This window comes from Mytilus trossulus, chromosome 10 (assembly GCF_036588685.1).
Source record: "Mytilus trossulus isolate FHL-02 chromosome 10, PNRI_Mtr1.1.1.hap1, whole genome shotgun sequence".
NCBI classification, from domain to species: domain Eukaryota; kingdom Metazoa; phylum Mollusca; class Bivalvia; order Mytilida; family Mytilidae; genus Mytilus; species Mytilus trossulus.
The window spans coordinates 63639942-63662225 of record NC_086382.1 but is presented as its reverse complement, the minus strand read 5'-3'; the positions used below and the strand labels follow the sequence as shown (position 1 = coordinate 63662225).

At 32.7% G+C, this 22284-nt stretch overlaps 1 protein-coding gene across 1 annotated transcript in view; it reads right to left on the bottom strand.

Annotated features, from left to right (window-relative positions):
* The window catches only part of LOC134688066 (intermembrane lipid transfer protein VPS13D-like), a 74285-nt gene that overhangs the window by 2736 nt on the left and 49265 nt on the right, over nt 1-22284 (bottom strand). Inside the window, exons 55-78 of the mRNA XM_063548534.1 lie at nt 21390-21569; nt 20964-21124; nt 20554-20607; nt 20069-20149; nt 19267-19411; nt 18523-18698; nt 17845-17968; nt 17455-17527; nt 16807-16963; nt 16351-16423; nt 15505-15723; nt 14822-14888; nt 13124-13290; nt 12102-12209; nt 9149-9298; nt 7492-7638; nt 6916-7052; nt 5889-6070; nt 3162-3235; nt 2657-2824; nt 1659-1865; nt 948-1195; nt 386-549; nt 39-124 (exon numbers count right to left, since the gene is read on the bottom strand). Of these exons, the coding sequence (XP_063404604.1) occupies nt 39-124; nt 386-549; nt 948-1195; nt 1659-1865; nt 2657-2824; nt 3162-3235; nt 5889-6070; nt 6916-7052; nt 7492-7638; nt 9149-9298; nt 12102-12209; nt 13124-13290; nt 14822-14888; nt 15505-15723; nt 16351-16423; nt 16807-16963; nt 17455-17527; nt 17845-17968; nt 18523-18698; nt 19267-19411; nt 20069-20149; nt 20554-20607; nt 20964-21124; nt 21390-21569 (3348 nt within the window). The remainder of the gene's footprint in view (nt 1-38; nt 125-385; nt 550-947; nt 1196-1658; nt 1866-2656; nt 2825-3161; nt 3236-5888; nt 6071-6915; nt 7053-7491; nt 7639-9148; nt 9299-12101; nt 12210-13123; nt 13291-14821; nt 14889-15504; nt 15724-16350; nt 16424-16806; nt 16964-17454; nt 17528-17844; nt 17969-18522; nt 18699-19266; nt 19412-20068; nt 20150-20553; nt 20608-20963; nt 21125-21389; nt 21570-22284) is intronic.

The window sequence follows — 22284 nt, the reverse complement described above, 5'->3', positions numbered from 1 at the left end:
AATTAATTAACATTACCGGTATGTATAATGGTACTTACCCTTTGTGCCACATATTGTTTATCACACAGAACTTGTATAGATCTTTCTTTGTTTGACAAAACCAGTTCAATGTAATGTCTATTTTCTGTAAGAAAAAAAGCTTACTGTTAGACCTTTAACTTACAAGATAGTCAAATATATAGATGTAAAACTAAAGGTAGATTATATTTAGTAAGAAGCACGTTCCTTATTCTATCTTGTTTCTGATTTTTTTTTTGCTGATTTATACTTTTTACTGTGCAATTAGGGAAAAAAAACCCAGAAAAAAAACAATTGAGATTATGAAAATAGGAACCTTTTCCTACTTTTGATTAAAAATAATATGGTAATCTTTTGTACAACTTACTGGACTGAACTGTATGGCAGTGTTTAAGTTTACTGTAAGGTGCCTGGAAGATAATGTTATCCTCTGAAGCTGATCCTGGACGTAGGAAGTACACTTGGTGATTAGTAATTAAGGCCAGACAGCCATCATCTTTACCAGATCTTAACTGTTCCATAGCTATAAATCTGAAATAAATAACATCATATGTTAAAAGTACAACAAAATAAATATAATAAGGTTGCATCTCAATTCAAATGAAAAGGTAATGTTTTCTTGACTAGAGATAAATCCAGAAATTATTGAATGCATTTATAATTGCAATTTTTTAATTTAAGACTGAAATGAAAATTAAATTTTTGCGGTACATTTGTACTGATAAAAATCCTGTTTAATTCTTACAAAAAATTTCCAAAACGCAAGATAAAATTATAGCCATAATAACCCTGTTGCATTTTTGCAATAGTTTCAGAATTTTCAGAAGAATATATTTTTTGATATTTCTCTTTAAAACCCACATTTGCTCATAAATTTTCTGATTAATATATGATTAACACAGTATGTTTTCATTGTTTATAATACATACATGTCATTGACCTTCTTCTTAGCTAACTTATATAGAAGTCTCTGTTGATCAGCTTGTCGTTTGGAATATGAAGGTAACAGTCCACCTGGACCATGACAACATCTGGTTTCTCTAACTTTAGCAGGACAGTATTTACTCTGACTGGTATCCTTTATAGCATTTGCTGCCCCTGAAGCCAGGTCTAATACGCCAGTAGCTATTTTTGGTATAGCACCTGCAAATCCTGCTGCTGCCCCAGTGATGGCCCCCTGTAAAATTATTGTTTACATGAGCATAAATTGATTGGATCATGAATAAAAAAATTCAAAAAACTTGCTGGAAAATACAAAATGTAAGAAATTAATACATGAGCAAGGCTGTGAGGTGTTGGATATAACCTATACTTGCCTTATAAACTAGTTCAGCTTACAAAATTGGATATTTAGAGGTTATCTATTTGACTAATTATAAAGAAGAGGACATACTGTACATCAAGTACTGTTAATTTAAAATTATTGCATGCATTTATTATTGCAATAATTTTAATTTGTAATTTTAGACTAAAATGCGATTTTAATTTTCGTGATATTTAGAATAATCCTGTCTAATTCATATAATTTTTTAAAAAAAATATTGAGATTATAACCATGTCCCATTTTTCACAATAGTAAAAACATCGCAATAATTTCTGAATTTACAGTATTGTTCTGAATTCTTGTACAATAATCTTACCCCTATCCCCTCTTCTTGAGCCCCTCTGAAAGTCTGTTTTGGTATACTTGCTATTCCACCAACTATACCATAACCAAATCCCCATATTCCAGCCATCAGTTGTCCCCCTCTACTGGTAGCACCATAACTTTTGATCTGTTCCCTTTGCTCATTGTGACTTTTGTCAAAGTTTAATACACCTATGTTATTTGATAAAGTTCCTGTAACCTGTAAGGAAAATAAAATCATTAATATTTTCCATGTCAAAAAACACCAACTTTGTTTGGTGTGCAATATTATATATTAAAATGCTGTATATTAGTATTTGAGCTGCTTTAGATTTTTCTGACAGCATAGGACTATTGTCACTTACATAAGCACTAGTATTTATCATACATTTTTCCTACAAGCTTAAAGTTTTTATTTCAATCAAAAACAAGAATGTGTCCTAAGTACACCGATGCCCCACTTGCACTATCATTTTCCATGTTCAATGGACCGTGAAATAGGGTAAAAAATCTAATTTGGCATTAAAATTAGAAAGATCATACCATATAGGGAACATGTGTACTAAATTTCAAGTTGTTTGGTCTTCAACTTCATCAAAAACTACCTTGACCAAAAACTTTAACCTGCAACTCACACTTTCATTTTCTATGTTCAGTGGACTGTGAAATTAGGGTCAAAGGTCTAGTTTGGCTTTAAAATTAAAAAGATCATATCATAAGCAACAAATGTACTATGTTTCAAGTTGATTGGACTTCAGCTTCATCAAAAACTACCTTGACCAAAAACTTAAACCTGAAGTGGGGGGAACGGACTCACGGACGGACGAACGAACAAAGGAACGGAGGCAAAGACCAGAAAACATAATGCCACTCTACTATCGTAGGTGGGGCATAAAAATCAGAAAATGTCCTCAAAATCAACCAACAAACATGCAACCAAAAGATGAAAAGAAGCTGACTTATGCACATTATATCAACAATTTAATTGTTGTAGCAATACAATGTACTAACCTTGGCAGCTGTATTAGACACACCATGTGTAACATTTTTCACTAATCCACCCAGATTACCATCCTTAATCAGTCCAGATATACCCTCTGCTACATCATTGAACAGACCAAGGGGATTTCCTAGAAAATCTACTGATCCCAATAACTTAGCTGCCTGGCTCTTTAATTCCTGTAATTAAATAATAGCTTTGTATTCATGTACTTACAAAGTTCACAGACAGGGTGTCAAGTATATCATCAAATTAACAAACAACATTTCACCTCAATAAGCAGACATTATTTCACTACACTAATTAACTCTATAGCTCATCTATTTTAGATAGGTCATTATACCAAATGTTAAGAGTTATCAAAGGTACCAGGATTACAATTTAAGAGACATTCTTAGATTGTGTGCATAAAATATTGGAAGCATGGCTTTGTCTTTCATTTCTTTGAAAACTGTCAATGTGTGGTAGAAGTCATTAATGAGGGAACTGTATAGGTTTGAAGTCTACAGTACTTACCCCAGTATAATGTTGAATAAATTCTCTTGTCAGGAAAGCAGACGTCTCAAAAGGATGATGTCTAACAAACGGATCTATATAAAACAATACATACATGTTTTATTAATAAAACAAAAGTTAACTGATGTTGTTTAAGATGTATTTATATGCATGACTGCAGAAAAAATGTTGTTGCACACCAGATGAAATCAGAAAGTTGGCTCAACTTGTCCACTGATTTTTTTACTTCCATTCTAGTATTGCTATACTGAAGGGCCAGCAAAGACAACTAGAGGCTCTAAAGAGCCTGTGTCGCTCACCTTGGTCTATGTGCATATTAAACAAAGGACACAAATGGATTCATGACAAAATTGTATTTTGGTAATGGTGATGTGTTTGAAGTTCTTACTTTACTGAACGATTTTGCTTCTTACAATTATATCTATCATGAACTTTGCCCATTAGTAACAGAGAACTATATTTGGTAAAAATTTACATAAATTTACCAAATTAATGAAAATTGTTAAAAATTGACTATAAAGGGCAATAACTCCTTAAGGGGTCAATTCACCATTTAGGTCATGTTGACTTATTTGTAGATCTTACTTTGCTGAACATTATTGCTGTTTACAGTTTATCGCTATCTATAATAGTATTCAAGATAACCAAAAACGGCAAAATTTCTTTAAAAATTACCAATTGGAGGGCAGCAACCCAACAACCAGTTGTCCAATTCATCTGAAAAATTCAGGGCAGATAGATATTGACTTGATTAACTATTTAACTTCTTGTCAGATTTGCTCTAGATGCTTTGGTTTCATAGTTATAAGCAAAAAACTGCATTTTACCCCTATGTTCTATTTTTAGCCGTGGCTGGCCATCTTGGTTGAAATGCCAGGTCAGCGGACACATTTTTCAAACTAGATACCCCAAAGATGATTGTGGCCTAGTAGTTTCAGTGGAGATTTTGTAAAAGATTACTTAGATTTATGAAAAATGGTTAAAGATTGACTATAAAGGGCAATAACTCCTAAAGGGGTCAACTGACCATTTTGGTCATGCTGACTTATTTGTAGATCTTACTTTGCTGAACATTATTGCTGTTTACAATTTATCTCTATCTATAATAATATTCAAGATAATAACCAAAAACAGCAAAATTTCCTCAAAATTACCAATTCAGGGGCAGCAACCCAACAACCGATTGACCGATTCATCTGAAAATTTCAGGGCAGATAGTTCTTGACCTGATAAACATTTTTATCCCATGTCAGATTTCCTCAAAATGCTTTGGTTTTTGAGTTATAAGCCAAAAACTGCATTTTACCCCTATGTTCTATTTTTAGCGGTGGCGGCCATCTTGGTTGGTTGACCAGGTCACGCCACACATTTTTTAAACTAGATGCCCCAAAGATGATTGTGGGCAAGTTTGGATTAATTTGGCCAAGTAGTTTCAGAGGAGAAGATTTTTGTAAAAGATTACTTTAATTTACAAAAAATGGTTAAAAATTGACTATAAAGGGCAATAACTCCGAAACGGGTCAACTGACCATTTTGGTCATGTTGACTTATTTGTAGATCTTACTTTGCTGAACATTATTGCTGTTTACAGTTTATCTCTATCTATAATAATATTCAAGATAATAACCAAAAACAGCAAAATTTCCTCAAAATTACCAATTCAGGGGCAGCAACCTAACAACCGATTGACCGATTCATCTGAAAATTTTAGGGCAGATAGATCTTGACCTGATAAACATTTTTATCCCATGTCAGATTTCCTCAAAATGCTTTGGTTTTTGAGTTATAAGCCAAAAACTGCATTTTACCCCTTTGTTCTATTTTTAGCCGTGGCGGCCATCTTGGTTGGTTGACCAGGTCACGCCACACATTTTTTAAACTAGATACCCCAAAGATGATTGTGGGCAAGTTTGGATTAATTTGGCCAAGTAGTTTCAGAGGAGAAGATTTTTGTAAAAGATTACTTTAATTAACGAAAAATGGTTAATAATTGACTATAAAGGGCAACAACTCCTAAACGGGTCAACTGACCATTTTGGTCATGTTGACTTATTTGTAGATCTTACTTTGCTGAACATTAATGCTGTTTACAGTTTATCTCTAACTATAATAATATTCAAGATAATAACCAAAAACAGCAAAATTTCTTCAAAATTACCAATTCAGGGGCAGCAACCCAACAACCAATTGACCGATTCATCTGAAAATTTCAGGGCAGATAGATCTTGACCTGATACACATTTTTACCCCATGTCAGATTTGCTCTAAATGCTTTGGTTTTTGAGTTATAAGCCAAAAACTGCATTTTACCCCTATGTTCTATTTTTAGCCGTGGCGGCCATCTTGGTTGGTTGACCGGGTCACGCCACACATTTTTTAAACTAGATACCCCAATGATGATTGTGGCCAAGTTTGGTTTGATTTGGCCCAGTAGTTTCAGAGGAGAAGATTTTTGTAAAAGTTAACGACGACGGACGACGACGACGACGGACGACGGACGACGACGGACGACGACGGACGACGGACGACGGACGCCAAGTGATGAGAAAAGCTCACTTGGCCCTTCGGGCCAGGTGAGCTAAAAAGCTTTAGTAAATTATAGCAAATAAAAATGATGGTAATAAGGGCACTTCATTGGTCTTTTTTATGTTTATAAATATTATGCTTTTAAATAGTCAAATTAAAGATATCAAATCATTGCATGCTATCTAAACCTAGTGATAATACCTAATTCCACTTTAGCATCTTCAAAGCTTGCTAGTATTCCTGTAGTTATTGTAGTTCTGATAGCCCTTAGCTCTGGTGTCAGTTTACTAGTACACATACTCAGTATGGCACGATTCATATTAATCTTCAAGGTACCAAAGTAATAACGCTTAGCTTTGATTGATGTAACAGCTGCTATTGCCCTACAAAAAATAAACAAGGAATTCTAGGAGATTTGTTCATTCATGGTAAAGTTTTTCATTGATTTTCTAAACACATCCCCATTAAACACTCAATTTCATTATTCTTGTGATTTATTTGGGCAATGTCTGAATCCATAATCATTTATTTTCAAATGAGTTTTTTCAATATGCTTCATATATATAGCACTTTGAACTGAACAGTTTTTCATCACTTAGAAACCTATAGTTACAGAAAGGTTAATAGTATGTGCTTATATCATACGTTTAAGTTGTTTAATAAACATTTTTTTTATACTTTACTTCAAATATCAATGAAAACTCTTTGTGTAGTTAAGACTTTTTATGCTTTTTTTTATTGGCTATCAAGTTTTGACCTTGGACTCTTATTAGCTATCAAGTTTTGACCTTGGACTCTTATTAGCTATCAAGTTTTGACCTTGGACTCTTATTAGCTATCAAGTTTTGACCTTGGACTCTTATTAGCTATCAAGTTTTGACCTTGGACTTTTATTAGCTATCAAGTTTTGACCTTGGACTCTTATTAGCTATTAAGTATGACCTTGGACTTTTATTAGCTATCAAGTTTTGACCTTGGACTCTTATTAGCTATCAAGTTCTGACCTTGGACTATTATGTGCTATAAAGTTCAGACCTTGGACTCTTATTAGCAATCAAGATCAATCAAGTTCTGACATTGGACTTTTATATGCTACAAAGTTCTGACCCTGAACTTTTATAAGCTATCAATTTCTGACCCTGAAATTTTATAAGCTATCAAATTCTAACCTTGGACTCTTATAAGTTATCAAGTTCTGACCTTAAGGGGGGGGGTCCAAACGACTTACTGTTTAGTATCATAATCAGTCTCATCAAGACTCTCATCTGAAACATCATCTTGACCAAAGCCAGCAAACTGAACCAGTTTCCATAGTAACCTCTCTTCTATGTCAATCTTCATCTTTTTCATTGATATGATTAAATGCTTAAAACAAATGGAAATGAATAGTTTCATCAATAACAAAAGTTAAAATATCTAAATTCACATTTTTTGGGGAATTAGGAATTCGTTTGATTATATATGGTGGATAGAAATGTGACTATGAACATTGAAAATTTATTTTCTTCTTATAATTTTGGTCTTTCTGCATGAAAGGCTTAATTTTCAATTTTCTAAATTAATTCAAGCTTTATACTTTACAGGAAAACAAATTAATTATTTTTAGATTTGAAAACACATTTCCAATTTTTTTTTCATTTTCAATATTTTCTGTGTCTATTCACGTCTCACATGTCTCAACTGTCTTTTCAAATTTTATGGAAAAGCCTTTTTTTTTTTTAAATATGCACAGTAAAAAGAAATCAAGGGTAATGGTGTATTCTTTAATTTTTCAGTATAGTTTTAAACTGTTTTTTATATTTACCTTGTAAATTTCAGAGTTCCACTTGGTATTGGGTATTTTATGAGCCACTATGTGTAAGGCTGGAGTGTTGTCAGGTACTTCTTTCTTTGAACCACGAGATACAAACAACATAACGGGTCTCTGTGCATCTAACAACTGATTGTCTACCTGCAATAAAAACATTCAAATAAATGATAAACATATATTACATATGCTGTAGCAATCTACCTTTTTCATTAGATTTTGAATCTGAAGCTTTGTTTCAATTTTCAAATATATTGACGCTATGTTTCTTTTATAGGAAAATATTAAAAAACTTCCTAAATTTAGATCTGGATATAAACTTTGATAGTGAGTGTATTCTTCAACAGCATGAGGAAGTAATGAAATATTATCTATATTCTGATAGCAAATTCCATAAAATCTTGAAAATCAAATCAGAGGCACATTATGATATCAAAAGCATAATAATGATGGATGGCTGTCTAATGTCCAGGGGCAAATTAAATGCATATTCAGGATGAGAACATGGCATACCCGTAGCCAGGGAGGGGTTCGGGAACTCCCCTTGAAAACTAATAAGCACTGTTAAAGTCAACGTTCTGTTCGAATTGTGACTGTTAAAGTCCAGTTTGTGAGTCCAAATACCCCCCTTGGAAATTCCTGGCTACAGGCCTGCATGGTAATGCAACTTTAAGCCTGCTTTGTAATAGAACAGCATGTGATGCCAAATTTTCAAAAAGGTATATACATGTAGGCTTCTGCAATGTTCTAAGGTTATAACAAGTGAAACTGCAAGCTACTGCTCACTGATGATACCCCCTCCGCAAGTGGATAATATTAATAGTGTAAAAATATGCAAGTGTTCGGTAAACAGGAAGTTGTCGAGTGATGAATCTGAAAACGCATCACACGGTATAGCTGACTTATATAAATCCTGAAACCGAATTTCAGAAATCCTTGTATTGTAGTTCCTGAGAAAAATGTGACGAAAATTTTCAACTTGGCTATCATGTGTAAAATCATACAAGTGTTCGGTAAACAGGAAGTTGTCAAGTGATTAATCTGAAAACGCATCACACAGTATAGCTGACTTAGATAAACCCTGAAACCAAATTTCTGAAATCCTTGTATTGTAGTTCCTGAGAAAAATGTCACGAAAATTTTCAACTTGGCTATCATGTGTAAATTCATACAAGTGTTCGGTAAACAGGAAGTTGTCAAGTGATCAATCTGAAAACGCATCACACGGTTTAGCTGACTTATATAAACCCTGAAACCAAATTTCAGAAATCCTTGTATTGTAGTTCCTGAGAAAAATGTGACGAAAATTTTCAACTTGGCTATCATGTGTAAAATCATACAAGTGTTCGGTAAACAGGAAGTTGTCAAGTGATCAATCTGAAAACGCATCACACGGTATAGCTGACTTAGATAAACCCTGAAACCAAATTTCAGAAATCCTTGTATTGTAGTTCCTGAGAAAAATGTGATGAAAATTTCATGGGACGGACTGACTGACAAACAGATGGACGGACGGACGGACAGACAGAGGTAAAACAGTATACCCCCCCTTTTTTAAAGCGGGGGTATAACCCTTTTTTAAAGCGGGAGTATAAAAAAGAAGTAACCAATGAATAATAACAATGATTTCACAAAGGATTGTTAGCATAAATACCTGAATATTAGCCACACTGATATCAACATTAGTTTTCTCTGGATCAGATATATAATCCATTGTGATGTTACTCAGTGTTATATACACCAACTCTTCTGGTAATCTGTTTATTAACGAGATTCCTAATCCACCCTTCAGACTCATGGACAGCTGAAAATATATGATGTAAAAACATAATATACAATTTACAAGAGTGCACACACTGAAATGTATCGCCTTCATTACTTATCATTGATATTATGTTGATAGTCCTAGATATAAAGCTTTATTAAAACTTTCAAATAAACTTTACATTAACCAAGATAGCTAAACAAAGACCAATGAACCATGAAAATGAGGTCAAGGTCAGATGAACCATGCCAGGCAGACATGTACAGCTTACAATGCTTCCATGCAACAAATATAGTTGACCTATTACTTCTAGTTTAAGAAAAATAGACCAAAACACAAAAACTAAATAACACTGTGCAATCAACCGTGAAATTGAGGTCATGGTCAAATAAAACCTGCGGGACTGACATGTAGATCATAATATATTTCCATACACCAAATATAGTTGACCTTTGGCATATAATATTAGATAAAAAGACCAAAACTTAAAAACTTAACTTTGACCACTGAACCATGAAAATAAGGTCAAGGTCAGATGACATCTGCCCACTAGACATGTACACCTTACAATCATTCCATACAACTAATATAGTAGACCTATTGCATAAAGTATGAGAAAAACAGACCAAAACACAAAAACTTAACTATAACCACTGAACCATGAAAATGAGGTCAAGGTCAGATGACACCTGCCAGTTGGACATGTACACCTTACAGTCCTTCCATACACCAAATATACTAGCCCTATTGCTAATAGTATCTGAGATATGGACTTGACCACCAAAACTTAACCTTGTTCACTGATCCATGAAATGAGGTCGAGGTCAAGTGAAAACTGTCTGACAGGCATGAGGACCTTGCAAGGTACCATACCTGTCAACTCACCCGTTTTTTGCGGGTGACACCCGTTATTTTCACCTCTCACCCGGGAGTTTTTCTTTACCCGGCGGGTCCCGGGAATTTCTAACATTACCCGTTTCACCCGGATTTCTGACCGGAATTGTTTCCGGTATTTAGAAGTAATACGACCTTCAGTTTTATCGGTCTTTTTCAATGTAACCAAAAGTCAAAATGTAGGACTTGTTTACCTGAGCTACGTAACGATATTTTCAACAAGCTACAAGATGAGTTCAGTGACTATCAGTTGACCCCATTAGATGAACTTCCACTCTGCACTTCCCCTGAAACTGACATTGGTACATTTTGGGGAGAAATGTCCAAGTTGCATGACATTTTTCTTAACAAGCCAAGATTTTTTGTTTTGTCAAAACTTGCTAAAACATTACTGGTTTTGCCAAACAGCAATGCAGACAGTGAGAGGGCATTTTCTTTAGTAAAGAAAATAGCTACATAGTTTAGGGCTGATCTTAATAAAGATACACTGTGTGCTCTTCTTTCTTGTAAAATGAATACACATTTGCATTGCTATGAACTGAAACCAAGTGCAGTTCTTTTAAAGAATGCCAAGTCTGCTACTATGGAATATACATATAACAATAGTCTGAAATAAACTTGTATACATGTTCTAACTGTTTCATATACATATTGACTATATAAATTATATGTAAACATATTTTTGTTCTTCAATTGAGCCCGCAAAATGTCGTACGCGTTATGACCTGAGATTTTTTTTCTCAATGCAGGTCATGACCTGACTTTTCATTTTCAGAGGTTGACAGGTATGAGGTACACACATACCAAATATAATTATCCTATTACTTGTAATAAGAGAGAATTCAACATTACAAAAATTCTGAACTTTTTTTTCAAGTGGTCACTGAACCATGAAAATGAGGTCAAGAACATTGGACATGTGACTGACGGAAACTTCGTAACATGAGGCATCTATATACAAAGTATGAAGCCTCCAGGTCTTTCACCTTCTAAAATATAAACCTTTTAAAAAGTTAGCTAATGCCGCCACCCCGGCCATAGCCACCTCCAGATCACTATCCCTATGTTGAGCTTTCTGCAACAAAAGTTGCAGGCTCGACAATATACTGAAGAGAATTCAGATTTAATGGCACAAAAATTATAAAATTCAAGTTATTCTATAAAGGCTTTTCAATTTTAATGAGTTTTTTATAATGATACTAAAAATGTCATCTGTATCTTTGACATCCCAAATTTTACTGTGTGAACTTTGTTCAGTGTCCTATATTGATGTAAAATTGTAACATGTAAAATAGGAATGCATGAAAGATTATATTGCCATTTTTGATTTAAGAATTGAATGCTTTTTTTTGTAAATTTATTGGGGTGTAAAAGCGTTGACCGAAGTACATATTGTATGAAGCGCAGAAGCGCTTCATACTAAAAATGTGTGCACGGTCAACGCTTTTACAACCCTTTAAAGTTACAAAAAGAAGCATTCAATACTTATAATTACAATTTTTAGCTGTGATCATGAAAATACTAATTTTATAGTTTTTGTATTTTATTCACCTGTGCACCTTATTGTGGGACCACATATTATCATGAATGAAAAGTTTTATTGAGTGATGCAATTGCTTACAGAATAACACATGATGTGCAGTTAGCCAATACAAATAAAGTTTTATAATGAAACATACATCTAATGTAATTATAAGTAAATGTAAAATCTTAACTGATATATCAAGATTTAAATTTTTCTCTGCAATTAACATAACATTTCCTTTTCAGGCAATCTTGCCAACGCTTATTGTTGTATGTTGTTAGAGAGTGAAATAACCACGTTTATTTCACATGTGTCCATGTGAAATTATCAGTTTTTATTAAACTGGGAAATCAATGTAATTCATTGAAACCAATGTAATAAAAGGAGTAAACCATATATATTTATAAGCTTAATAGACTATACCTGTAATATAGTCCTTTCCTGTGGACCACTATCGCTTTCTTTAGATCTTATAGATTTCTCTTCATAAATCTGCCAGCCACTATCCTCTTTTACAATGGGTTTTCGATGCTGAAGCAAGATTAATTAAATAAAAAGTCTGATGTCTGTAAGATACACCATTGATTGTACTCTGGTGTTATATTCCTTATTTTAACATCTTACTTTTTATCTATCATAATATTTCATTATTCAATGTAAGTAATATCAACTGCTTAATTGTTTCTAATCAGGTTAATTTTTAAACAACTTTATTATATGTATATATAGAGAAACCTACTTTAAAATATGAAGGTATATTCTGACTGAATACTTTATAAAAATAGTACATTGCATGAAATCAGCTATACTTGCTTCATATGATAAAAATTCACCAAAATTTACACAACTGAATTCAGATTCCAGACTATCCAAAATTCAGGGAATTATCCCAATGAGAGGTATTAACCTGAATATTCAAATTTATTGTGATACTTAAACACCTTAAAACAGACATTTAAATGAGTTGAAATGGTAATCATTACTAATGAAGCCCTTATTTACTAACTAAACAATAAAGTAGCAAAATAAAAACGCTTATGACAATAAAAGAGGAACATACAAATCTCTTGCAATAAAAATCCCTTATGGAAATTTTGAAAAGATGGCAGGTATGTGCATAAGCCAAAGCCCTGTGTTGAAGACCTATAAAACCTATAATGGTTTACTTTTCAAATTGTTACTTGGATGGAGAGTTGTCTCATTAGCATTCATACCACTTCTTCTTATATCTGCTTAAGCATTTAAAATTTTGGTAAAATGAAACATAAACTAATGCTCAGATACCATTAACACTTCTTATTTTTAAATATTTCAAAAAATCAAATAAGAAACTTTTCATGAGTAAAATGTATTGCAATGATAAAAAATGTTATAATATTTGAATACACTATGAACTCAAAAATCTTAAATTTAACTAGAAATACTATCTTTACTTATGCACCAACCTCATTCTGAATGTCAGCTATTTCTAGGACTCTGATTGGTCCATCCATCAGGACATGTACAGACAGACATCCAGATCCAGGTCTAAGTTTCTGTCTTGATATCAACATGTGATTCCCAATAACATTCCCTGGTTTGGATGGTCCTGGGCCTGATATAGCTATAGCTCCTGAATTTAATCATACACATGTTTTATATTTACACATTCTAACATGGAGTCCTTCAAACGCTTTTACACACCCGTGGTAAAATATGAATATATTTCATGGGCTGTTCCCATTGTACCCCCACGTCATATGTTTTTTAATGAATGAACAATGAACGTCAGAATATAAGCAATTTACGGGAAAATACACGCTTGTGAAACGGAAAATCATCACAAGGAAACGTTAACAAATGATGCTAAAATAAGTTATATTAGCCGTTTTTGTATACATATGAGACATATAAGTACAATAATAATTAGATTAATCTAAAATTATCTAAATATGTTATTATAAATAGTTTAAGCATCATCATTTATTCAGTTTGCTCCGTTATTTTACGTCAATTTAATAGTGCGTTTATATATTGGAACGGCAAATAATGCCATCACATAGAGCGCTTCGATCCAAAATAATTGCCGTATTTGTCCTATTAGAATCGAAATAATTCATGGGGGCTTGAATATATCTAGATTTTACCACGGGTTGTCCCTTTATGCCGATATTTTACCCCTTGCTATCGCTCAGGGTAAAATATTTGTCATAAAGGGCCAACCCGTGGTAAAATCACGATATATTCAAGCCCCCATGAATTATTTCTTAACTATAGCTCCTGAATTTAATCATACACATGTTTTATATTTACACATTATAGCTCCTGAATTTAATCATACACATGTTTTATATTTACACATTATAGCTCCTGAATTTAATCATACACATGTTTTATATTTACACATTATAGCTCCTGAATTTAATGATACACATGTTTTATATTTACAGATTATAGCTCATGAATTTAATCATACACATGTTTTATAATTACACATTTTTTAATAAGCATTGGACACAGTTATAATGACAATGAATGCACTATGTAGCGGGAAATTTTTTTTTGCTTATAGGTTGCATTTCTGTAAATATTGACAATGCAATTTCCCATAGGAACTCCTTTTACGGCTCAAACTGTAGCACTTTTACTATGAAGTTTTGAAAAAAATCTTATCCTAGAATTGAAAGTTCATTTGCACCACATTTTTTTTCAAAGATCAAAATATATGGCTATGCGGCATATATTCAACATTTGTATGCCTTGAACTTCTCAGAGTTTAAACTAACACTAATTTTTTTAACTACCCCTACCTCAAATGAAAGGTTACCACAGATCTCAATGTTAACAATACGCACATGTAAAAGTACTGGTAACATTCTCAAGTTATGTCTCTGTGAGATGGAACACAGAGAGCATAACTGGGAACCAGTATGTAAACAAAATTAATTTTCTATGAATATTCAAGATCTCCCCAAAAGAGGCGTGTTTTGAGAAACAGCTGTATTTACAAAGTGCAACCTATATAGGGAATCACTGAAGCGTGACTGGAGCAGTCTCCCCCTTTAGGTCAGTCAGTGGGCCCCCCTTACAGAAAGATCTTGATCCACCACTGCACTCATACAACATCTTCTTATATCTAGATGTATGTTTAATATGTTAATTACCTTCCTGTAGTATTCCACCTAGAGCTTGAACACATAAAATACCAGAGGCACAGCACAATCTTCCATCCTAGAATATGTAAAAGTATTTTTGTTATTGACTTTCAATTTTATTACAAATATGACAAATCTAAAATGACATTTAGTACATATAGCTCTGGTTTTGACATTGCTCTCTTTAATTGATTGATAATAGCAGCGGATATTAATGCATGACAATTTCATCAGACCAATTATTTTATTTCCTATAACTGTGAGAAACAGCAGTTGAATCCATCATTTCTGGTGTTTTATTTTGGAAACTATAAGCTTTATGTTAACAAAGAACAAGAATGTGTCCATAGTACACAGATGCCCAATCCGCACTATATTTTTTTAAGTTCAGTGGACTGTGAAAATGGGGTAAAATCTCTAATTTAGCATTAAAATTAGAAAGATCATATCATAGGGAACATGTGTATCAAGTTTCAAGTTGATTGGACTTGAACTTCATTAAAAACTACCTCAACCAAAAAACCTGAAGTGGCATAGACAAACCGATGAAAAAACGAAACGGACGCAGTAACCAACAGACCAGAAAACATAATGCCCATAAATGGGGCATAAAAAGTTCAAATCCTTCATGATTCTGAATTAAATAAGTTTACAATTTCATCAAGACAAGTAACAAACAATAATTGACTGACCTTAGTAAATTCCCATTTCTGTGTAGACGTTCTCCTCCCATCAGGTTTCCTAAGTGTCAGTGGAGCACATTTCCCTGGTTGTGGTGCTATAACATTGGTATCTAGAACTAAACTGTTCCCTGATGAAGATTTCCGAGGATCTCTAGGAACACCAGATCCTTCATGTTCTAACATCCCTGTACCAGTCATTCTCCACAACTGGGATCTATTGCCTATGGCCTAGGGTTGAAGAAATAAAAATCAAATATGAAAATGCAATTTTGTTAGCATTTCTATAGTGTAAAACTTGAAATATCTGAATCTTGATCTATAATTTGATTTTTCCCCCAATATTTTCATATATTTGGTCTTCAGAAAATGGTGGGCTTCTTCAATTTTTCCATCTGGAAGTTCAAGTTGCCCTATGTTTTTGTTTAATCATATATTCACACCTGCCAACATTTCAAAATGCCCATGGGGGTTTTGAGAGCAAGATGGCTGTCTTACTCTTAAAAAAACTTCAAGGGTGCTGCAAATACATTTTAATGATGTTTTTTGGCTTCTTCATACTTTTATAAGCCTAAAGTCATTGTAAAATTAATTCTTTTGTTTAAATTGTGGACAAAATTGCTCTTTCAAAATTTCAATTTGGTAGACTCCATGGGGGAAATCCCCCACAAATAGTGACAGTTGGCAGGTATGTATATTTTCTCTTATTTTCAATTTATTTTCTTAATGTTTTCATTCTTGCTCAGCATTATATTAATCCCAATATAGATAGCAATGTTCAATACTTGTTACCTCCCATTTGTTATCATTTCCACCTCTTTTGTTGATCATTTTAACAATCTTCAACTGTTTACTCACCTTTTTCCTGAATACTATATTATGGTCTTGAACAACTTCTAACACCAAATCAGAGTACATATCATCTGAACCACTACAAAATAATAATTTAAACAATTTGATATCTAATCTTTGTCCATTTTTCATTATGAATCAGATTTATGTGCATCCCAGACGTCCAATAAACTTCATGAAATCTTGAAAATTAGTTTTAAAAGCAAACTTGAAAATCCTGCAAAAGTTGACCCATGCACAAATTCAATATGGTTAAAATTTTCATTTGACCTTTAGAATGTTAGCAATTTTTATTTAAGTGAATTCCAATTCACGTTCCTTAACTTCAGATATCATTGTTCATCCAACAGTGATGCTTTTATTTTTTTATTTGCTTCTTTACAACAGAGAAATCTGATTCACAGTATTTACAACATTTATAAAGAATTTCAATAATTATATCAGAAATACAAATAAACAAACCTTCCAAATGTTGAAGTAGCCTCTAAATAAATAAAGTTTTCATAACAGAGTTGTTCCCCTTCCTCTAACTTGTCCAGATTGTAAGTGACTTTAGATCCTCCCTGTACATATAATGTCATTAACGGTTGCTCGATTGGTTCATCCCAGGTGTAGGGTACTGAAAAACAATCAACACAGTAATATAAAAGTATCATACAGCTAGTTCAATTTCGGTCACAGACTATTGCTAGCTAACAGTAGTAAAAAAAAAGTTTCTCCCAACTTGGTGGTTTGAAAGTTAAATATCTGATTGTGTATGCTATCATTCAGATCACAGTTGAACAGTTCCTCAGTTTGTATACTTTGAAATAATATTTCTCCCCATTATGTTTAATTGTCATTATTCCTTTATCTTTCAGAATATTTCAGACTTCAACAACTTCAATACATGGTACCAAGGAAAGGCACATAGAAAATGGGGGTAACTGTCTGAAGAGACAATATCAAATTTCACAGAACAACCCATATTTGAGATTTAAAATGCGTATCGTACCTTTGGTCACATATATTTGTGGTTTCAGCGACAAGACTTTTCAATCAATACCGTTAGTTAATAAATTCTTTTTAAACAAACAAATGTTTTAAGTTTCTTACATCATAATAACTTACCTGAACATTTGGGTTTGATTGCAGCTTTTTGGAATGGTTGAGATAAGCCACTCTGGTTATAGTAAACTGATACCTGTAGTAAAATGATAAGATTGGTTGTTTTATTTAAAATGCATGTTTTCTTCAAAGAGAAAACTGCTCTTGATTTTTTTTTTAAATAAAATTATTTTAACATTTGGATACACATTGTTTCTTATCAATACCTTTGTCGCTTAAAAATTCAAAAAATGCCTTTCAAGTTTCTCTGTGAAAAAAATTGATTACTTTTTAATTACCTGTGCTCAAGAAAGTTAAACATTAATAAATTTACAAACAAAGTATGAACATTTTTGTATTGATTGTTTTCCCTTACCCATAAGTTATACTCTTATGACTTAGATACATATTTACCTCAGAATGATTGTCAATCCTAAAAGGGGGAGGAAACTCTTCAGCATCAACAAATATTATGTGAAAAGTTGGACCTTCCAAAACTATTTCTACTTTCAACAGGTTGGAATTTCCAAGTTTGTCCCTAAAATATAATCACAAACTTGAAAAAAGTGGCATTCCATCATAACTAAATAATTATATACAGTCACATGTAACCTATTATCTCTGCTGCATCTATTACTATGACAATTTTACACTTTTTAATGAATAGGTAAAATTCAAAGAATTAACATTGTATTTTAGTGTAAAATGACAAAATGGCAATGATCTGGATTTACAGTAAATTCATTAACATTAACTAATAACTGCTACTTAAATTTGTGGATAAAGTCATCCACGAAAATTGATTTCCCACGATTTAAAGTACTTTCACAGTATTTGGTCTTTAGGAAATGGTGGGCTTCTTTAATTTCTCCATCAAGTATACAGGTCAATATAAAAGTTTTCTTTTAAATCACTTACACTTTCTTCACCATAAACATTTAACAACAAGTAAAACCTGATTTGTACAATATGTCTTCATATGGCTTATCCTAAACCTTACCTCATGTTAACATGGAATGAGCTGACTCTATCAATAAGAAATCCCCCTGACCACATACATTCAGGTCTGTTAATCATTCTGCTAAACCTTACCTCATGTTAACATGGAATGAGCTGACTCTATCAATAAGAAATCCCCCTGACCACATACATTCAGGTCTGTTAATCATTCGGACACACAGAAGCTGATCGAAGTCCAGTCTGGGAAAGTGGAAAGGCATTTTACCACCTGGTAAGGCAGTGAGGTAAGTCTCTAATCTTCCTGTGATCTGTAAAACAACAAATTTTGTAGCATTAACATCTACAGATGAACAGAAAAGCATACAATGAGCAATACAACAGCAATTACACAATTAAAAGTGTCCAATTAGTTATAAATAACCTGTTAGTTTGCTAAATAAGAACAATGGCACCTACTTTAGCATTTGTTGGGAAAAAGGAAAATCTAGAGTGCTAGCATAAGGCAGCTTTACTGCTTAAAACCCCAATTTAGCTTCTACAATGAACCAAGACTTGACAATATGTTTGTGTCAAAACAAAAACAAAACCTTATAAAAAACACAAGAAACAGTTGTCTAGACTTCATATACTTGTCAGCTGAACATATACTTGGTACAAGTGAGCCCCATTCTATAGATATTGTTGACCTATCATATCATCACTGAAACATATATGTATACAGCAATAGGAAAAAGTATCATGATAGTACAATTACCCAATTTTCAAAACTGACAATTAATTTTCATTCATATCCCAGATTTATAATTAGAAAACAAACTTTCTATACAATCTTTTTTCTTTCTTTTTTTGCCATGCTTAGAACTGAAAGTTACCCACCTCCTCCATTGCAATGTGTCTCTGTGCTATAGCTAGCTTGTGACTAGACTGATTGTCAATCTCAAATCTTGGAGCAAAGTTAACAATGTTTGTATCTTTATATCTGCCCTTGCCTTGTTGTACTGCTATTCCTATGTTATACACCCTGAAATAAAATACCATGTAAATACTGTTACAACCAAAACTTTTCCTTTTATCTTTCTTTGAAAAACTAAACTTTAAAACTTATTCTTTCTCTTTTTTTTCTACAATATATGATTCTTTTATTTACATTATTAGAGAGTATGAAACTAAATCTACTGGTGAGTTTCTAAAATCTAATTCTATTTAAGGCAAGCAATTAGATGGACGAAATTTTCTAGATTTTCTAGATCCTAATAACTATTTTACTTATATATCTTTTATGAAAATTTTAATAACTTCAACATGCAAAAAGGAGTTTTTAGTTATTGAAATAGAATTAACACCCAATAGCATTCAACTAAATGAAACTGATAAATGATAGTCATGCTATTTCAAAAGATTTTCAATTTGATGATGTACACTGTATTGGAAGGGAACATTCAAGTGGAAATGTTCAAGGATTTCATTTTGTTAACCATGCTGACTAAAGGTTGGAAAGGTTGATGCAACAGTAAGCCACTGATTTGTAAGGTCTATATATAGAAAGTGAAAATAAACCATCACCACCTCATTTCTATACTTTTGTAACCTTTGACCTTTGTAGCAACCAATGACTTACTGTCTTTTCGAGACAGATAAATGTAACTTCATTTTGGCCTCATTCTGAAGTTCTACTAACCAATCAGGCTTATTTCTCTCTTTTCTTACAACATTAAGTTTTCTCATGCCAACTCCACTTTCTAAAGAAAACCTGCTACACCTAAAAATAGAAAAATAGCCTTTTACACATGAAATGAAATTCAAACAATGGTACAGATATTGATTTTTCAAAGTATATGTGGTATGGCTATACCGTATGGGCTTTGCTCATTGTTAAAGAACGTACAGTGACCTATAGTTATTCATTTCTGTGTCATTTGATCTCTTGTGGAGAGTTGTCTCATTGGCATTCATTCCACATCTTCTTTTTTTATAGTCTCACAGCTTGTCAGCATTATAGATAAGTACCCGTTACTGTATTATGTTAGTGCTGGCATATCGTCTCATTGACATCTTTAGGTACTCAAACACTGTACACATGGCACAATATTCAGACCCCACTTCATGTCATATTTCTGTTTTCTAGTTATTCTTCTTCTTTTAAATTCATAAATACAAACTTACCAAAGAGGTAGAGAATCAGGACCATGAACTGATTTTCCTATCCTCATTGTACACCTGAAACAAAGATATAGAAGTGAAAATCTACAAATATCTTTCTAATAACAAATGATATTCAAAAGTTTGGTCTAATTGCTATCTTATTCAACTTCTACATTTTATTGAAGTTATGCTTTCTGCAAATTATGTTTGTAATTTGAGTACACTTAAATGCTAGAATTCTTTCCATATAATAGAGAAAAACATTTTATTTGTATATAACAAGTCATTCTTAAAAATCCTCTCATCTTTATGCACATACCAGAACAATTAAACAAGACCCAATTATTTTCACAAAAAGTATTTCAATATAGATTTTCATAAGGTCTAAACATTTTATGTACAAAAGAAGCCATTGCAATAAGTTAACTTACAAGTCTGCTGAATCTCTATCTGTAAAACTAAACAACAATGGTGTCACACTTCTGGCCAACTCATGTTCCTCAAACTGTCCGGCTGCCTCTTTATCAGTCTGACCAAATACCAGTGGTAAACCTGATTTGTTAATCAGCCAAAACTGTGAAAGTACTGATATCTGAAATGTATACACAAAACATGTCAATCTGACCAAATACCAGGGGTAAACCAGACTTGTTAATTAGCCAAAACTGTGATAGAACTGATATCTGAAATATATACACTAAACATGTCAGGCCGACTCATAAATGTATCAAAGTATCGTTTCAGTTTTTGGTATTTTTCAAATAATTCTGGTGGTCTCTTTAAAAAGGCACACTTCATCACACTTTTTTTAAAAACATTTTTTGAAAATACCACAAAAATTGCTGGTTGAAACTTACATTAACACTGCCACCTTTCATTGAATTAATTTTGATCATCAAGTGTAGCTTCCTTCCCAACCGATCATACAGCCTCAGTTTGACATTATTCCTGTTAGAATCAGGTGGTATCAGTAATTCCTGACACGTCTCAAAGTTTTCTAGATGTATACCAAGATTCATGTCCTTCTGTGGATCAGCCTGCAAATACAAAACTCACTATATATCTAATTACATTAGATGTATGTTTCATTATAATACTTTATTTTGATTGGCTAACTGCACATCACGTTATTCCTTAAGCAATTGCATCACTCAATAAAACTTATCATTCATGATAACATGTGGTCCCACAATAAAGTGCACAGGTGAATTTACATTAAAAAAAGTCATAAAATTCGTGGTTTCATGATCATACCTGAAAAATGTAATCATAAGTATTGAATGCTTCTTTTTGTAACTTCAAAGGGTTGTAAAAGCGTTGACCTTGCACACATTTTTAGAATGAAGCGCGGAATAGCATAAAGCGCTTCCACACTTCATACAAAATGTACTTCGGTCAACGCTTTTACACCCCAATGATGTTACAAAAAGATGCATTCAATTCTTAAATGAAGTGTAAATAGAAACAAATGTATCTACAAGTATGACCTGTATACTGCTACTGCTTTGTAATAATGTGTTACTTTAAATTCAGAATTTAATGTGTTACTTTAAATTCAGAATTTAATGTGTGCATTCTTTACTGAAAATTTATTACAATTTAATGAAATCAAATAATTTCCTGTAAATGTTGCAAAATAATTTTACGAGCTAAAATCATGAAAATCAAACTTCATTTAGTCACAAGATTTCATAAAAGCATTTTCAAGTTATTGCAAAGTATACCTTTTCACTACATAAAGGTTTACAAATC